Source organism: Chrysemys picta, chromosome 1, assembly GCF_011386835.1.
Source record: "Chrysemys picta bellii isolate R12L10 chromosome 1, ASM1138683v2, whole genome shotgun sequence".
Taxonomy (NCBI): domain Eukaryota; kingdom Metazoa; phylum Chordata; order Testudines; family Emydidae; genus Chrysemys; species Chrysemys picta.
This window is the reverse complement of record NC_088791.1, coordinates 27,907,474-27,932,082: the sequence shown is the minus strand read 5'-3', so window position 1 is coordinate 27,932,082 and position 24,609 is coordinate 27,907,474. Positions and strand designations below refer to the sequence as shown.

General features: G+C 41.6%; 1 protein-coding gene across 16 annotated transcripts in view; it reads left to right on the top strand.

Moving 5' to 3' along the window:
• Nucleotides 1–24,609, top strand: part of SRPK2 (SRSF protein kinase 2) — a 255,110-nt gene that overhangs the window by 133,873 nt on the left and 96,628 nt on the right. For 11 of the 16 annotated variants that reach the window (XM_065559775.1, XM_065559727.1, XM_065559633.1 and 8 more), the window contains one exon: nucleotides 24,057–24,140. The exons of 3 other annotated variants lie outside the window; for them this stretch is intronic. In XM_065559775.1, the coding sequence (XP_065415847.1) occupies nucleotides 24,057–24,140 (84 nt within the window). Of the gene's footprint in view, nucleotides 1–22,978; nucleotides 23,069–24,056; nucleotides 24,141–24,609 lie in introns of those variants that run through there. 2 more of the 16 variants (XM_065560241.1, XM_065559824.1) reach the window with 1 other exon arrangement.

The window sequence follows — 24,609 nt, the reverse complement described above, 5'->3', positions numbered from 1 at the left end:
TTAGTCAAGATGGGCTTTAGTCATTTTCACTGAAAGTGCATCTGGTAGCCATATTGTGCATCATTCATTTATTGAACTATATACCATGTATCTGTCATTAAAGACTGCATTTCTAGCTGCCATAACATCTGCTCGGAGACTCAGCTACACATTATGAGAGCAGGTCCTCCATTTACAATTTTTCATCAAGTGGTTCTTCCATCATCACCCAAAATTTCTACCTAGCAGTGAGGTTGTCGTGGACTGTCATTTAAATCAATCAATTACCTGTCACCTTTCAAAATTTTCATAAATTAGCTGGGAGTGTTCAGTTATATAGATAAGACGAGCCATTTGAGTTAGGAAAAAATCATTTTGAAAAATCGACTTTTCTCTGGCCTTTTGAAGTAAGTCAGTAGGGGAGTGTATCTAAAGGCTAAGTCAGGGGTCGGCAACCTTTCAGAAGTGCCGAGTCTTCATTTATTCACTCTAATTTAAGGTTTCGCGTGCCAGTAATACATTTTAATGTTTTTAGAAGGTCTTTTTCTATAAGTCTATAATATATAACTAAACTATTGTTGTATGTAAAGTAAATAAGGTTTTTAAAATGTTTAAGAAGCTTCATTTAAAATTAAATTAAAATGTAGAGCCCCCCGCTCCCCCCCGGACCGGTGGCCAGGACCCGGGCAGTGTGAGTGCCACTGAAAATCAGCTCATGTGCTGCCTTTGGCACCCATGCCGTAGGTTGCCTATGCCTGGGCTAAGTGAACTAGACTGCATTCACATGTTATGATTTGACTACTGTCCTTATTCAGGAAGGATTGAGGACACATTCTACTTGATTGAAAGCAGACTTGCAAATCTGTCACTAATGTTCTAATCATAAGTTCCTGCAGCAGTATATTTTTTTTATCTGGCATTCCATTTTAATGATTGTTTTGGGAGAGCCATTATGCAAAATGTATTCTTTTTGTGAGTTTGACAGCTGATTAATTTGTCAAAATGGGATCTGCAGGGGCAGGTCTTGTAAAAAGAAAGATTTGTCATTCTCTGTATTTTCAAGTATATCATCTCCATAGATCTACACTCTACTCTCCCAACCCCACCTTTCCCTACTTCTTATGAATCCTTATTAACATTTTAAATTAGAGGGAAAGGAATTGGAATTGCTTTGGTCAATGATACATTCTATATCTTTGACCCCAAACGTTCAGCTCCATAAGGGAGCACTCATCCACACCCAGTGGTCACTTTTCCAGAAGGTTCCAGATCAGCAGTGGTTCAGTTTCACAGTTTTTTAAATTTTTTTTTTGCGTAATTGTCGGAGATACATTCCCGACTTATGCAAAACTCGACTTACGCAAGGCATTCTGGAACGGGACGCTTGCGTAAGTCGGGGAGCTTCTGTAAAGAGTAAAATAAATGATATGCAATAAAATCTTTATGAAGCCTTCATAAACTTTTCTTGGTCTCCTTGAGTGATCTAGCTATAACTCTCAATCTTTAAGTTGGGGTACTGGATTGTTTTGATACAAGAGCATGAGTTCCTTTCTGTAACTCTATTTGCAACCTTAGTCTAGGATTAATGTTCTTCTTGCACGCAAGCTTTTTGAATAGTCTAGATGGGAAATCACATTTGACCATTTGTAAGACTTACGACAGCTTAGACAGTATATCCATGTTTATAGAGATGATCCTTCCCATGAGAGAAAAGAGGAAGATTTTCCATCTCATTAATTATCCTGAAAAAGATTGAAAATACAGTAACTCCTCGCTTAATGTTGTAGTTATGTTCCTGAAAAATGTGACTTTAAGCGAAACGATGTTAAGCAAATCCAATTTCCCCATAAGAATTAATGTAAATAGCGGGGAGTTAGGTTCCAGGGAAATTTTTTTCACCAGACAAAAAACTATATATTATATAGATATACACACAGTATACATTTTAAACAAATAATTTAATACTGTTCACAGCTATGATGATTGTGAAGCGTGGTTGAGGTGGTGAAGTTAGAAGGTGGACGAGGGAGGGATATTTCCCAGGGAATGCCTTGCTGCTAAATGACGAACTAGCACTCGGCTGAGCCCTCAAGGGTTAACACATTGTTTTTAACGTAGCCTCTCACACAAGGCAGCACGAACCCGAGGGAGGGGAGACAGCATAGCAGACAGAGACAGACACACACCTTGTCTGTGTGGGAGAGAGAGAGAGAGAGATGCACACTGCCCCTTTAAGTAAGCTGACCCACTCTTAAGTGCATTGTCTTTTTAAGTGGATCAGGAAGTTGAGACATCAGCTGCTGCCCCAAGCGCTCTCTGTCTTTCTCCGTCCCTGTCCCCTCCTTGCTCTATATGGAAAAGGGGTAAGCGGGGGGGAGGGGGACACCTTGACATTAGCTCCTCTCCTGCCCCCCTGCACAGCAAGCAGGAGTCTCTAGGAGCAGCTCCAAGGCAGAGGCCATGAGCAGCACATGGCAGTGGGGGGAGGGACGGCTGAACTGCCGATTGATAGCCTGCTGGCGGCTGCAGCATAGGGAAATTAGGGGAGGGGGGAGCTGATGGGGGGCTGCCGGTCCACCCTGGTTCCAGCCCCCCCAGCTAGCTGCAACAGGCTGCTCTTCCTGCAAGCAGTGGACAAAGCAGGCGGCTGCCAAATGACTTTAGAAGGGAGCATTGCATAGGGTTACCATACGTCCGTTTTTTCCTGGACATGTCCGGCTTTTCGGCAATCAAACCCCCGTCTGGGGGGAATTGCCAAAAAGCCGAACATGTCCGGGAAAATGCCGGCCGGGCACTTCCCCTCCCGCGGCGGCTGTGTTCCTCCCCGGACTCTTCGGCTCTGTTTAAGAGCCGAGCTGCCCGAGCGCTATGGGCTTCAGGCAGCCCCCTTGCCTCCGGACCCCAGCCACCGGCCGGGCACTTCCCCTCCCGGGCTCCGGCGGCGCAGGGTCCGGAGGCATGGGGGCTGCCCGAAGCCGGTAGCGCTCAGGCAGCTCGGCTCTTAAACAGAGCCGAAGAGTCAGGGGAGGAGCAGAGCTTCCGGCCGCGGCGGCTCTGCTCCTCCCCTGACTCTTCGGCTCTGTTTAAGAGCCGAGCGCTACGGGCTTCGGGCAGTCCCCATGCCTCCAGACCCTGCGCCACCGGAGCCCGGGAGGGGAAGTGCCCGGCCGGGGGCGCAGGGTCCAGAGGCATAGGGGCTGCCCGAAGCCCAAGCGCTACCGGCTTCACGGTTTGCCGGGCAGCCTCCAGACCCTGCGCCCCCGGCTGGGCGCTTCCCCTCCCGGGCTCCAGCTGCGCTGGGGAAGCGCCGGCCGGGGACGCAGGGTCTGGGGGCTGCCCGGCAAACCATGAAGCCGGTAGCGCTCGGGCAGCCCTTTTCGCGTGGTTGGGAGTGGGAGGGAGGAGGGGGCGGGGTTGGGGCGGGGCTGGGGGTGGGGAAATGGGCGGGGCCAGGGCCCGTGGAGGGTCCTCTTTTTTTTTTATTTGCTAAATATGGTAACCCTAGCATTGCGCAACTTTAAACGAGCACATTCCCTAATTGATCAGCAACGTAACAACGAAACAACATTAACCAGGACGACTTTTAAGTGAGGAGTTACTGTAATTTAACTGAAATAATTTCTTGAGAGACTGACCAAGAGATTGTCTAGATAGACAAACATCTGATTATTTCAGATTTTAAAATCTGTGCCCATAAATCTATTTTTTGGCAAATTTGAAAAAAGTAAGATCTTCAATCCATGCTTTCAGTCATGGAATCATAGGTTCAGTAATTCAGCCTTACAAAAGTGTCACAAGTTTTACCAGCTTTGGAAAAAAAAATCTAGACACTTCTCTTGCATATGCTGCTAATTTTTTTGGTTTGGGGAGGTGGGGGGGAGGAGAAATGTGTGTCTGCTGGCTTTGGGAAATTGGCAGGGCTTGCAACTTTCCATCCTGCCCTCTACATCCCTGATGATAGTGAAAGAGCAGTAGAAGGTCACCTCCTGGTCTCTAAAGAGACAGAGCTGTCTGCAGTCGGAGGTGGTTCCATGTGACAGTCACAATGTTGTGAGATCAAAGGGCCAATTTTCAGTCATCTCAGGTGAGTTGATGAATGGTAGTTTGCAAAATTACAATAATTACAGCCTGTAAAGTGGAAATACTATCTAAAGCCTCTAGACACAGTTTTACAGGGCTCACAAGAGATCTATTTATATACAATCCAATACACTGCAAGAACATTATGTGCTAGTTTTAATTAATAATAATAATTGCATTCATGAGGCCAGGATGCATTCGCATGAGTGACAAACAGGTTGAAAAATTTGAAAGCTTTGTCTTACTTTGGCTTTCTTTTGGCCAATGTAACTTTTTTCAGGGGTGTGGGTGGGTGTGAGAGAGAAAGATGGGGAACAAGGGTGGTAAAGCCTCCCTCCCCAGCATTGTGTGGCTCTATGTTTCAGTTAGTACCATGTTTCTATCTGAGATGTACTTAATGAGTGTGTTACATGTTAATTGGCTGATTCAGTGTTGATTATTGTGCATTTAGTTACCACATATTGATCAGTGTGATCTATTTTTTCAGTTCCTTGGAAGTCTAAGGCCACACAGTGAACTTAGTGTTCAGGGAAAATACTGTATTTTCTGGCGTATAAGACTACTTTTTAACCCAGGAAAATCTTCTCAAAAGTCGGGGGTCGTCTTATACGCCGGGTGTCGTCTTATAGGGCGGGTGCTGAAACTTCCGAGCCGGACTGGAGAATCTGCGGTCGCCGCATATGGTGGGGGGAGCTCAAAAACGGCTGCGGCCGCATCCCCGCCCGATGACGAGGTGAGGGGGCGCCTCACCGGGAAGGTGTAAGTGAAGGGCGGAGCAAGCTGCAGGCGTCCGGGACGCCCGGGGTATGGAAAAAAGAGATAGAGCGGCGCTGTGCCCAGAAAAACACGCCTCTTTCACCCGTCTGGCCCGCCCTTGTATCCTATTACCGTACCTCCTTCTCTGCCTCTCAGATCTCGCTCCTGAGGACTGCAGTGAAGCGGCGCAGGCGCGCATGTGCGAGATCTGAGAGGCAGAGAAGGAGGTAATAGGATACAAGGGCGGGCCAGACGGGTGAAAGAGGCGTGTTTGCGCTACCGCTCTGATAGTCTTGGAGACAGGGAGGGCTGGGCAGGCAGGGAGAGCTGACCAATCCAAGCAGGCTTTGTATACAACAACCAGCCAATCGCCGGTAAGGTACATCGCTTGCCGTGATTGGCTGGTTGTTGTATATTGGGTACCACATACAGTACAGCACCAGTATCTGTACCTGTTCATACAGTATAGCACCAGTACATACAGTACAGTATACAAATGTCCAACAGTCAAAACCCCATCATGGCTCCAACAGCAAGAAGAAAGAAATATGAAGCCAGTTTCAAACTTAAAGTTGTAAACTTTGCCATGGAACATAATAACTGCGCTGCTGCAAGACAATATGGAGTAACAGAAAAGATGGTTCGGGACTGGAAAGCAAATGAAAAAGCATTAAAGAGTATGCCAAGGGGTAAGTGTGCATTAAGAAGAGGCACTCCACATTGGCCAGAACTCGAAAAACATGTAGCAGACATGGTGAATGAGCATCGCCAAAACGCTTATGTAGTGACACGAAATAAAATACATTTGTTTGCACTTCAGTGGGCCAAATCTAACCCAGATCACAGCAACAGATTTAAGGCCACTGTATCCTGGTGTACTAGATTCATGGGAAGGCATAATATGGTACTGAGGCAAAAGATGAAAATTGCCCCAAAATTACCTGCACATCTTGATAGCAAAGTAAATAGTTTCCATCGATACGTAATACAACAGCGCACTAAACATGGCTATGCGTTAAGTAGTATTGGAAATATGGATGAAACTCCAATGAATTTTGATATGGTTGGAAATAAAACTGTCCATCAAAAAGGTGAAAAAACAATTTTAATTAAAACAACAGGACATGAGAAGTCCAGTTTTACAGTGGTACTAGGATGCACAGCTGATGGCGCCAAACTGAGACCAATGATTATTTTTAAAAGAAAAACAATGCCGAAATTCAAGTTCCCTGTTGGTTGTTTTGTACATGTGAATGAAAAAGGCTGGATGGATGAAGAAGGGGTAAAGCTATGGCTTGATAATGTATGGAGCAGGCGACCAGGTGGACTTATTCAAAAATGTAGTCTACTGGTGTGGGATATGTTCAGGGCTCATTTAACTCCCAGCACCAAGCAAATGCTTGCAAGACTAAACACAGATGCGGCAGTTATTCCTGCAGGATTGACATCGTTGGTACAGCCACTGGATGTGTGCCTAAACAAGCCATTTAAAGATCGCTTTCAAGAACAGTGGAATGAATGGATGGTTAGCGGCAAAAAGTCATTCACAAAAGGAGGAAACATGCGTGCTCCACAGTTGGATGTTTTGTGCAAGTTTGTCATAAAAGCCTGGAATGATATTGATGCAGAAACAGTAATCAAGTCTTTCAAGAAGTGTGGCATATCAAATTCATTAGATGGTATGGAGGACGACTACTTGTGGCAAGATGAAGAGGAAGCCGAAGCTGAGACCACACCATCTGATACGGAATTCGATCCATACGATGACTGCCTTACAAATGTATCACAAGATGTCATTGATGTACTTATGATATCAGATGACGAACAGGAGGATTTTGAAGGCTTTTAAAGGGAAACTGTCACGCCAGCAAAACCTGTAAAAATACCGTAGCTTGCAGTTATGATGGGCGTTGCTAACTCGCCAGGGACTTGCCCGGCACTTGCTCTCTCTCTCTTGTTTGTTATCTTCCTCCTATCATCATCAGTTCCAGTTTGGTTGACAGCTTAGAAAACAAACAGCATGGCAGCTCCCATGGGTTCATTGTCTTATCCTTCCTTTCAGCTTTAGAGTGAATTAGGAAAAGTTTAATCCACTTGCACTGTTTTATGTTTACATGTTTGATGACAAACAGCCTTATGTTTATAAGTGACAGTTTTCCTGCTAAGTACCTGCATGTCATAAGCATTTGAATTAAAATTACCATATTGAAATCAAATCTGATGTTTTTTAAATTTTTTTTTGGTGTGCGTTGGAAGAGGGGTAGTCTTATACGGCGAGTATATCCCAAACTCTATATTTTAACTGGAAAAGTTGGGGGTCGTCTTATACGCCCAGTCGTCTTATACGCCGGAAAATACGGTATGTGCTTTCTGATTTCCTGAATCTCAAGTTTTCTAAAACCAGTTAATTCCACATTCCAAATAAAGATTTTGTGATTCTAGTTGTCATAGCAAGGAAGGTGCAACCCATAAGGAAAGTTGACAACCAGCTATAAGGAGCATGCTTGCCTGCTAGGCTGTTTCTCTCTGTTAGGTATTGGCCAGAAGTAGAAGTATTTAGTAAATAACTGTTGTTTTGCATACCACTATTCTGCTTTTGAAAATCTTCTGCCTCAAGTTATTTTTCTGGGACCCGCACACAATGTAGGGCACCCCACTTGTACCATACCGTGGGCTCAAGGTGTAACCCAGTTAATTTGTGCTGGACTTGATGCAAAACCTGGTCAATTTAAATACCCACCCTTACTCATCCTGGCCTCAGGGCGTAACCTTGTGGGTTTGCAGGACCTTTTCCCAGTGAAAGAGTCTTACACAGTAACATCTTGACCTATATTTATTAATAATTGATCATCAGAATACACATGCTAAGCATACAATGTTCGACACTCCCAATAAGGCAGACAAACTTTTCTTGATGGCTAGTCAAGATTAGATCATCTGGGGACTCCGGCTTCTGCACAGTATGGTTTGCAGGGTTTTGAGGTCTGGCAGCTCTGATCTTGGGCCGTGTCCTGGAGTTAGGTTCCAAAGAACTTCCTTTTGGACCCCAGTTCATATAGTTAAAACTTGTATTTTACTTAGTTAAAACGTAACCAATCATTTTAAACGAAAACATTACACCAATTGTTCACCAATCTTAGCCCATTACGTAACAATTCTTTAAGCAATCATACCCCACCACCGTAGTTGAGTTAAATTTTGACAAAAATAAATTAAAGAATACAGTGATAACTATAGGAAAACAAATGAAGTATTACAAATTAAAAAACAGACAAAAGCAATCAATGGTGTCTTTTCAACCGAAATTGCTGATAAGTGGTTTTGCTAGATAATGTTATCTTGCCAAGTGCTCTTTACACATCTCAAGATTTTTCTGTTTGATTGGTCACTGTTGGTGCTATTAGGGCAGAAATGCTTCTTAACTACCCAATATTGTATTGTGACTCCCCGCTTCTTAGCTCATGGCTGCTGCTGTCCTACTATTTCTGCTGCGTCTTACTGCAGAAAGGCCTTGGCCTACACCAGGGGTGGCCAACCTGTGGCTCTGGAGCCACATGCGGCTTTTCAGAAGTTAATATGTGGCTCCTTCTATAGGCACTGACTCTGGGGCTGGAGCCACAGGCGCCAACTTTCCAATGTGCTGGGGATGCTCACTGCTCAACCCCTGGCTCTGCCACAGGCTCTGCCCCAACTTCACCCCTTCCTGCCCCCTCCCCTGAGCCTGCCGTGCCCTCGCTCCCCCCCCCCAGAACTGATGGGGAGGGAAGGGGAGGCGCTGATCGGCGGGGCTGCCGGTGGCCGAGAGGTGCTGGGGGCGGGGAGCTGATGAGGGGCTGCTGACGTATTACTGTGGCTCTTTGGCAATGTACATTGGTAAATTCTGGCTCCTTCTCAGTCTCAGGTTGGCCACCCCTGGCCTACACCATACCTTCCAGTGCTTAGTGTTCTCCATTGGCTTGATTTAGCTGCAGGCTTCATTTTAATGCGTGTTGCATTACCTCATACAGCTAGTTGTTTGCTTGTATATTTTCATAATGTGATTTATTCCAGCCTAATTATTTGCTAGGGATGCCAGGGTTTTGAAATTTCACGTTACTTTTCAGTTTGACCATATATTTAATTCTTTTAAAAAAAAATCTGTCTAGAGAATGAAACAATGGAGAAAAGCTCATAAATCGAACGAATAATCGAATAAAATGAACATATGCTCGATTATGTAGAAACTACAGATCTTATCTATAAAAGTTATTTTTTTGTGTATTCTTCAGGTAGAATTGCTTTAGTTATCTGCTCAAAAACATGCATTGGTTTCATATACAAAGGTAATGATAGTTGATTTCCTTTTTGTATTCTAGCTTTTAAACTATGTTAAGTTTTCTTAATAAAATCTATATAGAGTTTTTAAATGCTATATCTCAAACCCACAGTCCTTGGTATTGAGGCTTCTTTCTTCTCATAGCCTCTGCATTGGTTATTCCATTTATTGACAGGAGGACTTACGTGCTCAGGACAGAAGGCATAAATACTCAAATAGGGAGGGCCATATGAAACCAGCCAGGAATATATGGAAGTATCCTTTCCAGTATCCTCCAGCTCTGGAAAACTAGGTAGGCTCTAAAGAGTTACGCTGCCTAGAGCTTCCTGGCATCGGCTCATTTATGAATGTTATAGTTAATTTGACATCTCGAGGTCTCTAAGGGTATAAATGGGAAAACATGACTTAAATAACTTCCCTTCTTTTCAAGTATATGTTGCAAAACAAAAATTTCTAAAACCATCAGGATGTGCTTTTCCTCTGGGGCAACTTCATCATCATAGCATGGAATATTAGTTTTAAGGTCCATCTTTATATCGGTTTTCTTAGGTTGAAGGCATGTGGATTGCCTTTTGAGTCTACATTAAAAAAAAGTGAACAAAACTGTAAAGTAGTCTATTCTAATATGCATGAAAATCACTTGTGTATTTCAAATTATTATTAAGAACAGATAATGTGGTGTGTAGTACAAAATAGATCATAGAATTAGAATATCAGGGTTGGAAGGGACCTCAGGAGGTCATCTAGTCCAACCCCCTGTTCAAAGCAGGATCAATCCCCAACTAAATCATCACAGCCAGGGCTTTGTCAAGCCTGATCTTAAAAACCTCTAAGGAAGGAGATTCCATCACCTCCCTAGGTAACCCATTCCAGTGCTTCACCACTCTCCTAGTGAAAAAGTTTTTCCTAATATCCAACCTAAACCTCCCCCACTGCAACTTGAGACCATTACTCCTTGTTCTGTCATCTGCTACCACTGAGAACGGTATAGATCCATTCTCTTTGGAACCCCTTTCAGGTAGTTGAAAGCAGCTATCAAATCCTCCCTCATTCTTCTCTTCTGCAGACTAAACAATCCCAGTTCCCTCAGCCTCTCCTCATAAGTCATGTGCTCCAGCCCCCTAATCATTTTCGTTGCCCTCTGCTGGATTCTTTCCAATTTCTCCACATCCTTCTTGTAGTGTGGGGCCCAAAACTGTACACAGTACTCCAGATGAGGACTCACAAATGTTGAATAGAGGGGAATGATCACGTTCCTCGATCTGCTGGCAATACCCCTACTTATACAGCCATTAGCCTTCTTGGCAACAAGGGCAAACTGTCGACTCATATCCAGCTTCTCATCCACTGTAACCCCTAGGTCCTTTTCTGCAGAACTGCTACCTAGCCATTCGGTCCCTAGTATGTAGCAGTGCATGAGATTCTTCGGTCCTAAGCGCAGGACTCTACATTTGTCCTTGTTGAACCTCATCAGATTTCTTTTGGCCCAATCCTCTAATTTTGTCTAGGTCCCCTTGTACCCTATCCCTACCCTCCAGCATATCTACCACTCCTCCCAGTTTAGTGTCATCTGCAAACTTGCTGAGGGTGCAGTCCATGCCATCCTCCAGATCATTAATGAACAAAACCGGCCCCAGGTGCAACCCTTGGGGCACTCCGCTTGATACCGACTGCCAACTAGACATGGGGCCATTGATCACTACCCGTTGAGCCCGACGATCTAGCCAGCTTTCTATCTACCTTATAGTCCATTCATCCAGCCCATACTTCTTTAACTTGATGGCAAGAGTACTGTGGGAGACAGTATCAAAAGCTTTGCTTAAGTCAAGGAATAAGTCCACTGCTTTCGTGTTGCCTTTAGATTTATAAAGGCAATCCGTGCCTCACAGGTCTTAAACCTGAAAGAAGGTGAGACACCCCCAGGGAGTCTTGCAAGAGAAATGCATAGGGGCAAGGGGGAAAAAGTCATAAAGTTGGGAGGAAAAGGACACGAAGGGGCATCAAAACTTCCATTGGTGATAAAGTGAAAAGGAGATGTGAGATGTAGGCTGGGGGAGATTTATGCAGGTATTTGAAGACAAGGAGTAGAAGATGAATATAGCAGCAACCGACAGTCAGAAAAGTGAATTGAAAAAAATTAATAAAAGGGAAATTTAAAAAATCACTGTATAAAGAGACCCTTAGTTATAATCCTCTCAGATATTCTTTTCTAACTTACCTTTTACTTTGGTGTATTTTTTTAAATATATGCAGTACATGTTAGCAATTTGATACAAATACAAGAATTCCATTTAAAATATTCAGTTATGTTCCCAGTTACTTTATAGCTGAATAGTATCATCAACAATTTTATGCCACCTCTGCACTCTGCCCTGTTTTCCTTGGTCATCAAAGCAATACTAGTAATACTGAAGGTTTTCTCAGAAGAGTAATATAAATAGTTTCAGTATTCATATTAGGAAGAAGAGAGAAAATTAACACATAGTAGAACTAAATATCAACCACAATTATCCCATATAAAAATTATTCTGTATACTGTAGGTATGAAAACAACATTTTAATAGTGAAAAATCTAAATAGTAGACACGAGAGAAAACTATTCCTTGAGATTTAATTGGGAATGGCATTGTACCCTTCCAAAATCATTAACCTCCAAATAATTAGTCATACATAATCTGCCATTTTCAAGAGCATAATATTTTGTATTTCCTAGTACAATATAGAACACAATATTTGAATTTTATACCAAATGAAGAAAACTTAATCAACCATCAGTGATCCAATATCTTTCACAATATCCAGCTGAGCTTTCCTTTATCAAAAGGAAGACTTACAAAGTAGCTTCAGAAATCAACACAGTTTGACAGTGTTCCACAACAGCATCATATATCTTGAATATAGGTCTAAAATATCTAACGAAAGGATATTAAAAAAGAGAAAAAATATCACTTAAGAATAGAATTATTCAGCACATAATTGATGGATGTCTTGAAGTCTGCTTCCATAGTTAGTAAATGTAAGTAGCAGATTCTTCAGGCTTTTGTGACAAGTAGCCTGCTGCCACGTTCTTGATAAACTGCTAGGTGAAGTATTGCTTATTTGGGTCTCAGGCCTTAAAAGTTTCTGAAACACAGCAAAAGTCTGTTGCTGCTTGATGGATATGATCTGAGGGGCAAAAAGATGATCTTGGCATCAACAAGCTAAAGTTTGATTTATCTTGCCATGGGTTCAATGTAGCTGAATGACAGAGAGCAATGCTAAAATTGCTCTCAAGTCTAAAAGTTCTGCAAAGTCTATATATTGCTTCTGTGGGTTATGGGGAAAAAAGTATTAAAAAAACCAACATCATACCCTTTGAAGTGTTAGTATTAGTATTTGTGTGTATATTTCACTATTGTGTGGTGGTATATTTTGGCATTTCTTTTTTATTACGGTTTTACCCTATAACACTACTATAAATCTTTTACATACTCTTGATAATTATTTTTAAGAACCACATTTTTGCACTTCATTCTTACTGTAGACTGTTGCTGTGTTCTTTCTAAATGTAACTAAGTGAATAAATTGACTTTGAGAGCATTCATGGTTCCCTGCGAACAGTGTTGTACTTGTGCAATTTTTAACTAAAGATGTCATCTGTTTTCAGTTCCATCAGTTTGAATCTACATAAGATGCAGGTGTTATTTTTTTAACTCCTGTTGATGTGTATGTTATAATACAAATGCACTAGGGTATTACTGATAATATATCTTCTAAACTCAGGATATGTCAGTCCCACTGCACAAAGAAAAGTGATACTGTGGAACACTGTAATAATATTGTTATTAAAATTGGTTGCCCCAAAGCGGAGAGACCTTTAGAAGTCTTGGGGGGAATTCAAAGATCCATCAACATAATAAAGATATGTAGAGAGAACATGTGGCACTGTGGAACATTAAAGAAAAATTTCAACCTGTAATAGTAACCAAGGATGAGTCAGATTTTTTTCTTTTATTGACTGGGCACATTTTCTATAAAATAAAATGTCAGAGGCATTTTTGGAGAAAAGTAGTTAAACAAGTTATCTTTCATAATTTGAATGAAAAAATAGTTTACCAAGCTGAATTTTGAATATTTCACCTTCTAAATTGGAGTTCAAAATGTAAATAAAATGTGAAAAATTAGTAAATTTCTATGATTTTTATTCCACTGCAGACAGTTACTGTATGTTGTGCACATTGTTTAGACAGGAATAATTTAACAGTTCCACACAGTGAACAGAATGTTGAGAATCCTTAAGAAAGGGATAGTTAAGACAGAAAATATCATATTGCCCCTGTATAAATCCAAGGTACGCCCACATTCTTGAGGAAGGCAACAGAGATGAAAACCAGCCTCATCAAATGTGTGCAGATTATGGATGGAAGTAACACCATGCGCCCATGATAGCAGTGGTTAATACAGTTAATACTGCCTGCAGTTGTGGTCGCCCCATCTCAAAAAAAGATATATTGGAATTGAAAAAAGGTTTAGAAAAGGGCAACGAAAATGATTAGGGGTATGGAATGGCTGCCGTATGAGGAGAAATTAATAAGACTGGGACTTTTCAGCTTGGAAAAGGGACGACTAAGGGGGAATATGATAGAGGTCTACAAAATCATGACTGTGTGGAGAAAGTAAATAAGGAAGTGTTATTTACTCCTTCTCATAATACAAGAACTAGGGGCCACCAAATTAAATAGGCAGCAGATTTAAAATAAACAAAAGGAAGTATTTTTTCACACAATGCACAGTCAACCTGTGGAACTCCTTGCCAGAGGATGTTGTGAAGGCCAAGACTATGACAGGGTTCAAAAAAGAACTAGATAAATTCATGGAGGATAGGTCTATCCATGGCTATTAGCCAGGATGGGCAGGGATGGTGTCCCTAGCCTCTGTTTGTCAGAAGCTGAGAATGGGCGACGGGGGATGGATCACTTGATGATTACCTGTTCTGTTCATTCCCTCTGAGGCACGTGGCATTGGCCACTGTCGAAAGACAGGATACTGGGCTAGATGGACCTTTGGTCTGACCCAGTATGGCCATTCTTATGTTTTTATGTGCCGACACATCCCTTGCATTTACAGGCCCCAGTGCATGCTGCAGTGGCATTTCTGCAGCTACATTATTGTGATATGATCCCTTTGACATATCCACAGGTAACACATTTCTGCACAGCTTCTAGGGATTGGCTACAGTGACATTAGCTTGGGTACCAGTTCTCCATTGTGTTTGGTCCGACCCATATTCTCTGGTGAGGGTAATGTGGGATTATTGCAGTTTGCCTGCTTCCATACCATGGCTGGAATGCAGGCTCTTTGGATGTGACAGAGCAAAGCATTGCTTTTTGAGGACAGTGCTTCTGTTGATTGAAACTTGGTGAACAATATCACCTGTGCTTTCTCGCAGCTCTCATCATCATGAGTTTAACCGTAAGCTCCAATCTGCTCCCATTCACAATCCAGATATATTTGTAATGGCAGAGACATTGAATTCTAGATGAGTGACCAGGACATGTAGATGGGGCAGTGAATTAAATATTAATTCATATACTGAAAAAATAGTAACTTACATGCAATTTAAATTTTCGGCATTCCTACTAAAGTTCTTTAACATGGCTAACTTCTACATTGCTTTTTGTGCAAGTATAACTTTAACACTGCCACAGAAAGTTTCCCATGATTCTCAATAGTACTAATTGTATGGCCAAATATTAAAAAACTTTGGGTGGGAAATGCAGGAAATAAGAAGTGGAGGAAAAAAGCCTAAAAAATTAAAATTATTCTTATTGAACAAGTACTTCAAGGGGAGAAAAAGATTTTCTAGACAGCTTTCACGTGTCTGAAATAACTAATAACTGAGCCAAGCTCTTCTGATTCATTATTAACTCATTCTTTTTTGGTCCAAAAACTTGGGTGGAGATGATGAAAGCTATGATTGCTAATTATAATCCTAAACATGGCAAGAAAAAAAATGGGTTAAATTTAATTTCCAGTGCGTCTTTTTTTTTTTTTTTTTTTTTTTTATTAACTGCCCTAAATACTTTCCTGTTTGTTAGCAGAGTCAGAAACTGTTCAGGACACGAAAGAACATGGTTTGCTTTTTAGAAGTTACTCTACTTTTGTGGTTCCTCAAAAATATTATTCCAAAGGTTAACTGCTCAATAATGCTATTGTATTTGTGCAGCCTCTAGCACTATGGGCTCCCACTTTGATTTGTGACCTTTGTGTGCGACCACAGTACAAATAAATAGTCATATTAATGAAGGAAGTCCCTATTTTAAAAGTTTAATAACTTTCACTCCAGATAATGTTAGAAAATGAATCATGTTGTCATTGTATAATTATGCTTCCCAACACTGCCACATCAATATGCTTGTGCTCTGACCTAGAGAGATCCCTGCCAGGCTGGTGGAGACAGTGAAATCATCAGAATAAACAAAGGCTTGAAATTGGACATCACTATCTTTCCTTCAGTCTTACCATCTTCTAACACAATTAGAGTTTGTTGTGATGATAAGATGGAATCAATGTAAGTCAGTTGATAAGATGGTACAGCTAGGATTGCCAACTTTCTAATCGCACAAAACCGAACGTCCTAGCCTTGTCCCTTCCCCAAGGCACCGCCCTGCCCTTTCCCTGAGGCCCTGCCCGCCGATCACTACATTCCCCCTCCCTCGATGGCTTGCTCTCCCCCACTATCACTCACTTTCACTGGGCTGGGGCAGGGGGTTGGGGTGTGGGAGGGGGTGATGGCTCTAACTGGGGGTGGGGCCAAAAATGGGTTCAGGGTGTGGGAGGGGGCTTTGGGCTGGGGCAGGGAGTTGGGGTGCGGGAGGGGGTGAAGGCTCTGGCTGGGGGTGTGGGCTCTGGTGTGGGGCTGGGGATGAGGGGATGACTGCAAAGCAAAGTCAGTGCAAGTTATCCTGTCTAAACTTTGTAAGGAAATTTAAATGCAAACCAACATTTTAAATTTGAGTTATAAAGTCATAAAAGCAACATTCAGTTTTCATTTAACATGCCATGACCTGTTCGAGTTGCTATGTTGTGCGTAATCATTGCAGCAGTCTTGGTGCTTTACCAGAGGATCCTAAAATCTTCATTATGACTGGAAAAATACATATTTTGTCAATCTATTATATAAAGATGCCTTTTTGTGCATTTCTTTATGAATATTACAATATCTTTGTAGAGAACTAGATAGAACAATTAACATAGTATGTAAAGCTCCAACTTGTTACTAAACTGATCTATTTTCAAAATTTGAATTATTTCAGTACACATTTTCCAGGCATCCACATTTCATCAAGATATATTATTTATTCCCCTAACTGAATTCATTTGTAAACTATATACTATTTTGAGAACAGTCTCTTCTCCATACAGAAACTTATAAAGGCATGTTTTTTAAATCAGTGGATAGTTTCACCCTGTTGCTGTTTTACTGGCGTCCTTACTTGCATAAATCGTTACCAGTGGAAAAATAAAAAATACAAAAGTAAAAAATGACAAAAGTCATGTTTTCCACATAGTCATAAGAAATGAAACCGAAGCATGTTGGATTATGGAATTTAATAAATATATTAAAATATTTTACATTGGCCTTGCAGTCACATTTTAAAATTCATATTCACTGTACACACCATGTATTATAGAATGATTGCTACTGGTTTAAAAGTAATTTGTTGAATCAGCAAATGTCAGTTTTAAGTCCTGAGCAACATGTGCTATATTAGTTCAAGAGATTGAAGGCTGCTCCATATACATAATTGTATGCAGTCCATGGATTCACTGCAGAAATTAGTTTTTGTTAATTCACCCTGGCAGTTTGTTAGGTGTGGCCATTTAAAGTACGATTCTATGCTGAATAGTATTACTTTTCTTATCATAACCTGTCATAAGTTCACTTTCAGTCATGTGTTCAACCCACTTCTTTCATGATATATGAATACATACATGTAGTGATCATAGAAATTAAAGAAAGAAAAGTCTAATTAGTTTATTTTGTCCATACCCTGACAATGGAGAGAGCCTGACGTCGTCGGATTAATATGCCCTCACGTCCTGGGATTTAAGAACTGCTGCCTCTATTTCCTGGAGGGAGCGCATCTCACAGCACGTTGCGACATCTGCAGGTCCTTTCTATTGCGGATCTGCAAGGCTTGTCTCCTGCGTCTCTGCAGATTTCTTATGGAGGAAGCACTCCAGCCCCGTGCAGTGTCCCAATTCTGGACTGGTGGAACCGGTGGTGAGTGCCCCACCCTCTTCATCACTCCTGCCCAAAGCATGAGAAGGCCAAGAAGGAGAGCTGCAAGCTCCCCATCGTGGACTGCTGTGATGCACAGCGTTTCCTACCCAAGCTGTGCCCGGTTGGGTGAGATGCTGCGTGCAGAACCCACTATGTCACTCCCTATGACTACACATGTGGCGGGAAAGAAGGCAAAGAGGAAGAAAGAGGCACTGGTACAGTTGGCTCCCATGCTGGCTGTGCAGCATGACAGCCTTCTGAGGCATGCTTCTCCACCTCAACGGGAGTCCCCTGCTCTGCTTTCTGCTTCCCCTTCCCCCGCTTTGGCGGTCAGCGTGTGCTCCCTCTCACACATATCCATGAAGGTCCTCTTGTTGTCATCAATTCCACTTGCTGGCCAGTGTATTTGCGGCCATCGTGGCTGATCCCCTATATGATCTTCCATAAGGACAAAGTCTCCCTAAGTTCCTCCGAAAAGTCATCTCTGACTTCCACCTCAACCATCTCCCGGTCTTCCATCCTAACCCGCATGCCACTTCTATGGACAGGATGCTGCACTCCCTCGACATCTGACGTGCACTAGCATTCTACTTGGACATGCACCTTCTGCACCTCCCCACACTTCTCTGTGGCTATTGCGGAATGGTCAAGGGGGCAGGCCCTCTCCTCACAGCACATATCCAAGTGGATCTTTTCATGCAGCATGGAATGCTATGCATGTTCCAGTGCCGCACCGGCCAGCAGAATTATGGCTCACTCCACAAGGGCGCATGTGACTACCTCCGCCTCTCTGGCAGAAGTCCCCATGCACAATATCTGCCGTGCAGTGACCTGGCACTCTGTCCATACCTTCAGCGCACTACGCCATGGACAAGTGGGCAGCCAAAGATGCGATCATGGGACGTGCTGTCCTGCAGCAGGCGATAACTTTCTTGTCCTTTTGCCCGCCTCTGAGCTGATCACTGCTTTGTACTCATCTGTATTTGGAATACATACAGTGACCATCATTCGAAGAATAACAGGAGGTTACTTTCCTGTAACTGGAGGTTCTTCAAAATATGTGGTCCCTATCTATATTCCAGTACCTGCTCATTGTCCCCTCTGCTGCAGACAGTCTATTCAGCGGTAGGATGGTGACTGAGCACAAGGCAACAAAAGACACATATGCGGGTCAACAGACACTGCTGCTGAAAACTTCAGACTCCAGCGCATGGCATGTATGCGCACCCACTTTTGGAATATAAACAAGGATCATACATCTTAAAGAATCTCCAGTTACAGGTAAGTAATAGGGATATAAATACTGTTTAAAAATTTAACTGTTTAAACGATTAAAAATATTTCATTTAAACAGTTAACCGATTAAAGGGCTGGCCAGCCGGCATGGCTGGAGCCAATCCAGCCAGTGCCACTGGAACTGGAGCTGCTCGGGCCGGCGGGGCTGGAGCTGTTGCGGCTGGAGTCACTCCGGGCGGCGTGGCTGGGGCCACTGCAGGCCGGCTGGAGTGCCCAGGGGTTAACAGTTAAGGTGGGTTAGACTAATATGTACCGGTTAGACTAATACGTAAACGGCAAGACTAATAGGTACCAGTTATGTGGTTAACATTTTACATCCCTAGTAAGTAACCTCCTCTGCTGCGTCATAGCAACCTTCAAACATTTTCGATTTGGGTGAGAGGAAGAGACTGAGACTTTTGCACTCCATAGCCTGGTAATTAGGGCACTGGCTTGGAATGCAGATTCCAGTCTCTTCTCTTCTTGATTCAGTGTAGAATACTTCATCCCACATCACTCTGAATCAGGCAGAGCAGGGACTTGAACCTGAGTCTCCCAGGGCATTGACCTAGGCACTAGGCTATCAGAATATGAGTCTTTCTCAACAAAACTTCACAAAGCAAATGTTTTTTAAACCAGTATATGTCCATGAGATGTTTCAGCGTTGACTAAAATGTTGTCACGAGCTCTAATGGTTAGATTTGATAGAGACAAGATGACATCTATGTATCTATATATATAAAGTCTCTTACAACAGCATTCACTGTCCACAAGTGCTTTAGACAATGATGAAAAACACCATTCTAACCCTCCTTTTTCAGTTGTCTTTTAACTTAAATAGTTTCTTTGGAGTCCAGGCCGGCTCCAGCTTTTCTGCCGCTCCAAGTGGCAAAAAAAAAAAAAAGAAAAGAAAAGAGCAGCGGCACTTCGGCGACAGCTGAGTCGCGCCACTTCTTCTGCGGCAGTTTGGCGGCGGGTCCTCCCTCTCTTCCTCTTCGGCGGTAATTCGGTGGCAGCTCAAAGAGGAAGAGAGGAAATGAGGGACCCGCCGCTGAAGACCTGGACGTGCCGCCCCGATACCGTAAGGAGTGCCGCCGCTTTGAATTGGCCGCCCCAAGCACCTGCTTCCTGCGCTGGTGCCTGGAGCCGGCCCTGTTTCGAGTTGAAAATGTCTGTGCGTGGTCTTATCCCAGGGGTGAATTACTTTTTGGAAGCTTGAGTTAATTTTGCTTCTAGCCCTCAGTCCTGAGACTGAAGCCTAGGTGCACCAATCCATTATTCACAGTATATTCAGAGAACAAGAATTACAGGTACATTTTTGTTTGTTTTAATTGCAGTGATTTCTGCAATCAATTCATTTAAAAAGAGAGAGAGAAAAAGAACAAAATAAAAAATAAGATATCATCCAGTTAATTCACTGAGATTTCAGATAAGGCAAGTGCAGTGTGTTGGGGTGGGAGATATTTCCTATTCCAAGAATATCTTTAGCTTCTAATTGTGGCTTTTATCTGAGATAAAGCTTAGAGGTAGTCTCACTCTCTAATGATAAAATAGTTCAATTTTGCCCTAGTGGAGCGCCAGGCTTGTTCATCTCTGTGACTCAAAATAAAACAGACAAGATTATAATAAGGTCCACAAATATGTATATTTCCAATGCTATGGTTTTTGAGGTTAATAATGTTAAGCTAATTTAGAGGTTTGACAGAAACAAGCTGAAAAATCTTTGAGCAAGTTTAATGAGGCCTCAGGTCTCCAATAAATTTAACAATCATAAACCTTGTAAGTTTCTTCTATTACATATTATATAAATGTCTCTAGTCTCTGTTTTCCAGAAGCTGGGGATGGGTGACAGGATGGATCACTTGATGATTACCTATTCTGTTCATTCCCTCTGAAGCACCTGGCATTGGCCACTGTTGGAAGACAGGATACTGGGCTAGATAGACCCTTGGTCTGACCCATTATGGCCGTTCTTATGTTATTATTTAAATGATTTTTCCACTTACATACAATGTATACTGGCAGCTGGTGATGGCAGTAGAAATCATAGCCAGTTGCCATGGCAACATTATGAAGTACTGCAAGAAATGCAAATACTGTACTGTGATCAGTTGGTGTATTATTCCTCCTATCCTTCTGCATGGAAGAGATTCAGACCTACATTTTTAAACATAAAATGTATTTCTACTTGTAGTCCTTCTTTTGCAGCAGCCTCATATTTCATTCCTTAAAGATGTGGGTCTACAGAGATGCTGTCAAGAGACTAGTAGAATCATATACTTCAAATAATCCCTGAACTTTCTTTTATTAAATGTATGGAGGAGTATTCCTGTAACTTTCTATTCAATGTTTTTCCCGTTAGCAGTTACATTGGCCAGGAGAGTTAGTAAATTCAGGGGATTTATTCATCTGGAATCCTTATATGCAGTTGTTCCCAGAAGTGGTGATTCTCAGGCCTGCACCAGAATTTTCTGTCCCCCAAAATTCTTTTTACTTCAGCCAGTCTGTTTTCATTCTGTGTGTACCAAGACCTTTCACAACTAGGAGAATCAGATGCGTACTTTAGATGTGATCAGGTCATTCAAATTTTGTTTACAGAAAGCTAAAAAAAATTGGATGCAATTTCAGGATTAGTTGAGGGACATAAGGGGCACAAAGGCATCCATGTCCACTATTTTCAGATGGATACATTCAGTAACTTGTCAGATCTACAAATTGTTCATACAAGATTGCCCTCGCTCTGTGAGGGCTCACTCATTCAGACACGTGGCCATTCCCCATGCAGAACAATGTTTCGTTCAAATAACTTCGCTGTATGGCTACCTGGTGTTCAGTGTATTCTTATCCATCACTTTAAAGTAGCTGTGTTGTCTTTGTCTGACTTTTGGACAAAGGGTTCTGACGTCTTTCTTGCTTTTCCTTTATTAAAACTCTTCATGTGGTGTGGGAAGAAAGAAGAAAAGCAAAAAATTAGCAAACAAAAAAAGCCTCTCAAACAAAAGCTGTTTATTCTTTTGGTTAAAATTTCCTGGTGTTTTAAATTTCTCTCTCATTTGTGAAGATTGGTTTTCCTGCTGGCTACTTCACAGTTGTAAGGGATCTTGGAGCACCAGTTGCCCACAAGAGAGGACAGAAAAATTTACTTACCCATCCATAATTTTTCTTTCTCTGAAGTGCGCACCTCGTGCTCTACAAGACCACATGCAGGCTATCACCAAATTTTGCATTATATTCAAGCTGCAGGGGAAATACTTCAATCCTTCCTTTTTCTCTTTTGGAGCATTCCTACAGAGAGATTGAGAGCTTGGGATCTGACTTTGCTGTAATTCTTCATTTCCATTTTTTGTATAATAAACAAATAAGATAAAGTATCCTGCCTGGAGATATCTAATCTGTTGTAATGATATTAATTAGAATGATAGTTTTGTCATCTTAGCTTGGGCAATTGACAGGGGAGTGAAAGGGAGTCATTTCTCTGAAGAGCTCCACCTGCTGGCAGAACATTCTAAAGATAGACAATTTTTTTGTTTTATTTTTTAAAAAGAGGAGCCTCCAGGCTTTGAAAGTTGAGGAGAAATAATCCAGTTATAATGGATCACAGAGCGCAGGGTGTCCCATGTAGAAAGAAAAAATTACAATGAGTGAGTATGTTTTAGCATGTGTGTGTTAGATTAATATTTGGGATGTTATAAAAGTGCAATAATGTAAATAATCTTTAGTTAGAAATCTTACTGCATTACATAGGAAGTTTGATAATGCTGCTTTAAAAAATATTAATTGAAGTTGGTATATGTGCTTTTTGCTATAATTTAAAACTTTAGCATTTTGACTCTAATGCCAAAGGTGTGTTAAAGTCCACTTAACAAATGTAAATACAACATTTTTAAAAATTAGCATTTTGGTAGTCTTTATAGTTATAAATAAAATCACAACAATAACTAATTTTATATTTATTTCATACATCTCAAAGAAGGATACAAGAGTAGCTGTCATAGTATCTGATTGTTCAATAAGAGGACATCTAAAGTAACCCTGTTAGTGCTCCTTCATAAGCACTGGCACAGCTGAGTACTGTGAAATATTGTAGTAGAGGGAGAACAAAATTTAACATTGGTAAAGTATCATAACTAGTTTTTATTAAACTATTTGATGAAAATTCAAGCAGCCAAATGAAGTGTTAGATATAGTCACCAGTTTTATGTGATCTATAGCATGTATTCAGTTTAAAAACCCCCCACGAAAGTGGAGAAGTACTTTCATAGCTAATCACCCAGGTGTTGTCTTTCCCCATCCTCTTCTCAGGCAGCAAATAAATTTAACCTTTCCAGAGATGTCAGTCTTACAGGCTCCATGGACAAAACAGAACTCTCTAATTTTAAATCAACACTTTATACCTTGTAAGTAAAATGCTAAATAGCCAGATAAGAAACTATTTCAAGAATCCTCCTTCCATCCTTCCTTGTTCCAACGATTGCTAATATAACATACACAAAGGTCAGTAAGAACAACCTATCCCTGAATTCCCAGCTAGCAAATATAACAAGGATTGCAACAGAAAAAAAAATCTCTTCTTTAAACAAATCAAATATAGTAAGTTGGAAAAGTCTCAAATGAAGCTTCATTTTGTTAGACTATTTCTCCAGAAATATCTGCTTTTTCAAATTCTAAAAGTGTGGACTACTTTGGGCCTTTGGAGAGAGGTTATTGATATCCCTTGTTGTTTACTTCAAGATGGGTAATGAAAAGTTAGAGTCCTATTTCTGAGATAACTCCCAGTTCTCCCTTAAGTACTGTCAATATCTGGTGCAGAAACAGAACAGTAGCTCCTTGCTACTAAATCACTGTAGATTCATGGTAGCTTTAGCATCTTGCACAGTTCTCTCCTTCAGAGAGAGGGTTTAGTGAATAATGTATTGCTAAATTTTATAGTGCCAGAACCCTGTCCTCCACTCCTGACCTCACAGCTGCTCCGATCCTTCTCCCCCACCACCCTCTCCACTCTACTGCCCACTTCATACCTGCCCCCCCACCCTTTCTCTCCTCCTTCTCTCACCTATCGCCTTCCCCAAACACACTTTCCCTCTGCACCCAACACTCTGCTCTACTTGCCCCTTGGCATAGGTGTCTGGTGAAAATATTCTTTGGTGGTGGTAGTGAGGGGAGTAAGGGGTGATGGAATATATTCTAGCTGGCTATTATTGCCACACTCTCTGAAACATTATCCAATGTAGAATCTCATGGTTGAAGTTAGTTACTGTAGTTTCTAAAGTCATATAATCCAATATGATGATTCCAAACATTCAGAAATATACCCTTGTTACCTGACTCACTGTTTTCAGGTATGCCAACCAAGTGCAAGTTCATGATTGTGCATTTGTTTTCTAGCTCATCAGTCTTAATGTTGAACTGTTTACAGTCCTTGACCACGGTATCCAAAATGGCCTCATGTCCAGAAGATGAAGTTTCAAGGTTTGTGACATGGAGCTTTACACTGTGAATTCTTTTTAAAAATGGATTAGAGCTTTTTGTCAACATCCAGCTGGGCTTGAATGCTATCTGTTCATTTATGTAATAAATCCAAGCTTTTGGAGATGGTAGATTTCAGGTCCATTAATTGATCTTGTAGTAAGATTGATGGTGATTGGGCTGAGGCTGTTTTTGTGAGACCAAATTCAGTTTTCTTTCAGTCAAAAATGGCAGTACAGAGATGAATGACACTAACAAAAAAGGAAGAATAAAAGGAATAAAAATTAATCCAATTCCTTGAAAGAAATATTTAGAAACACAATTGCTATATGTAGAGCCTTGCAAATCTGCGGATATCTGCTTTATATCCGCAGACCATGTTTGAAGATCATCGATTGGATGCAGATACAAATTTTATATTCACGCAGGACTCTAGCTATATGACTTATGCATGCGTTTTTCCTTCCCCTGT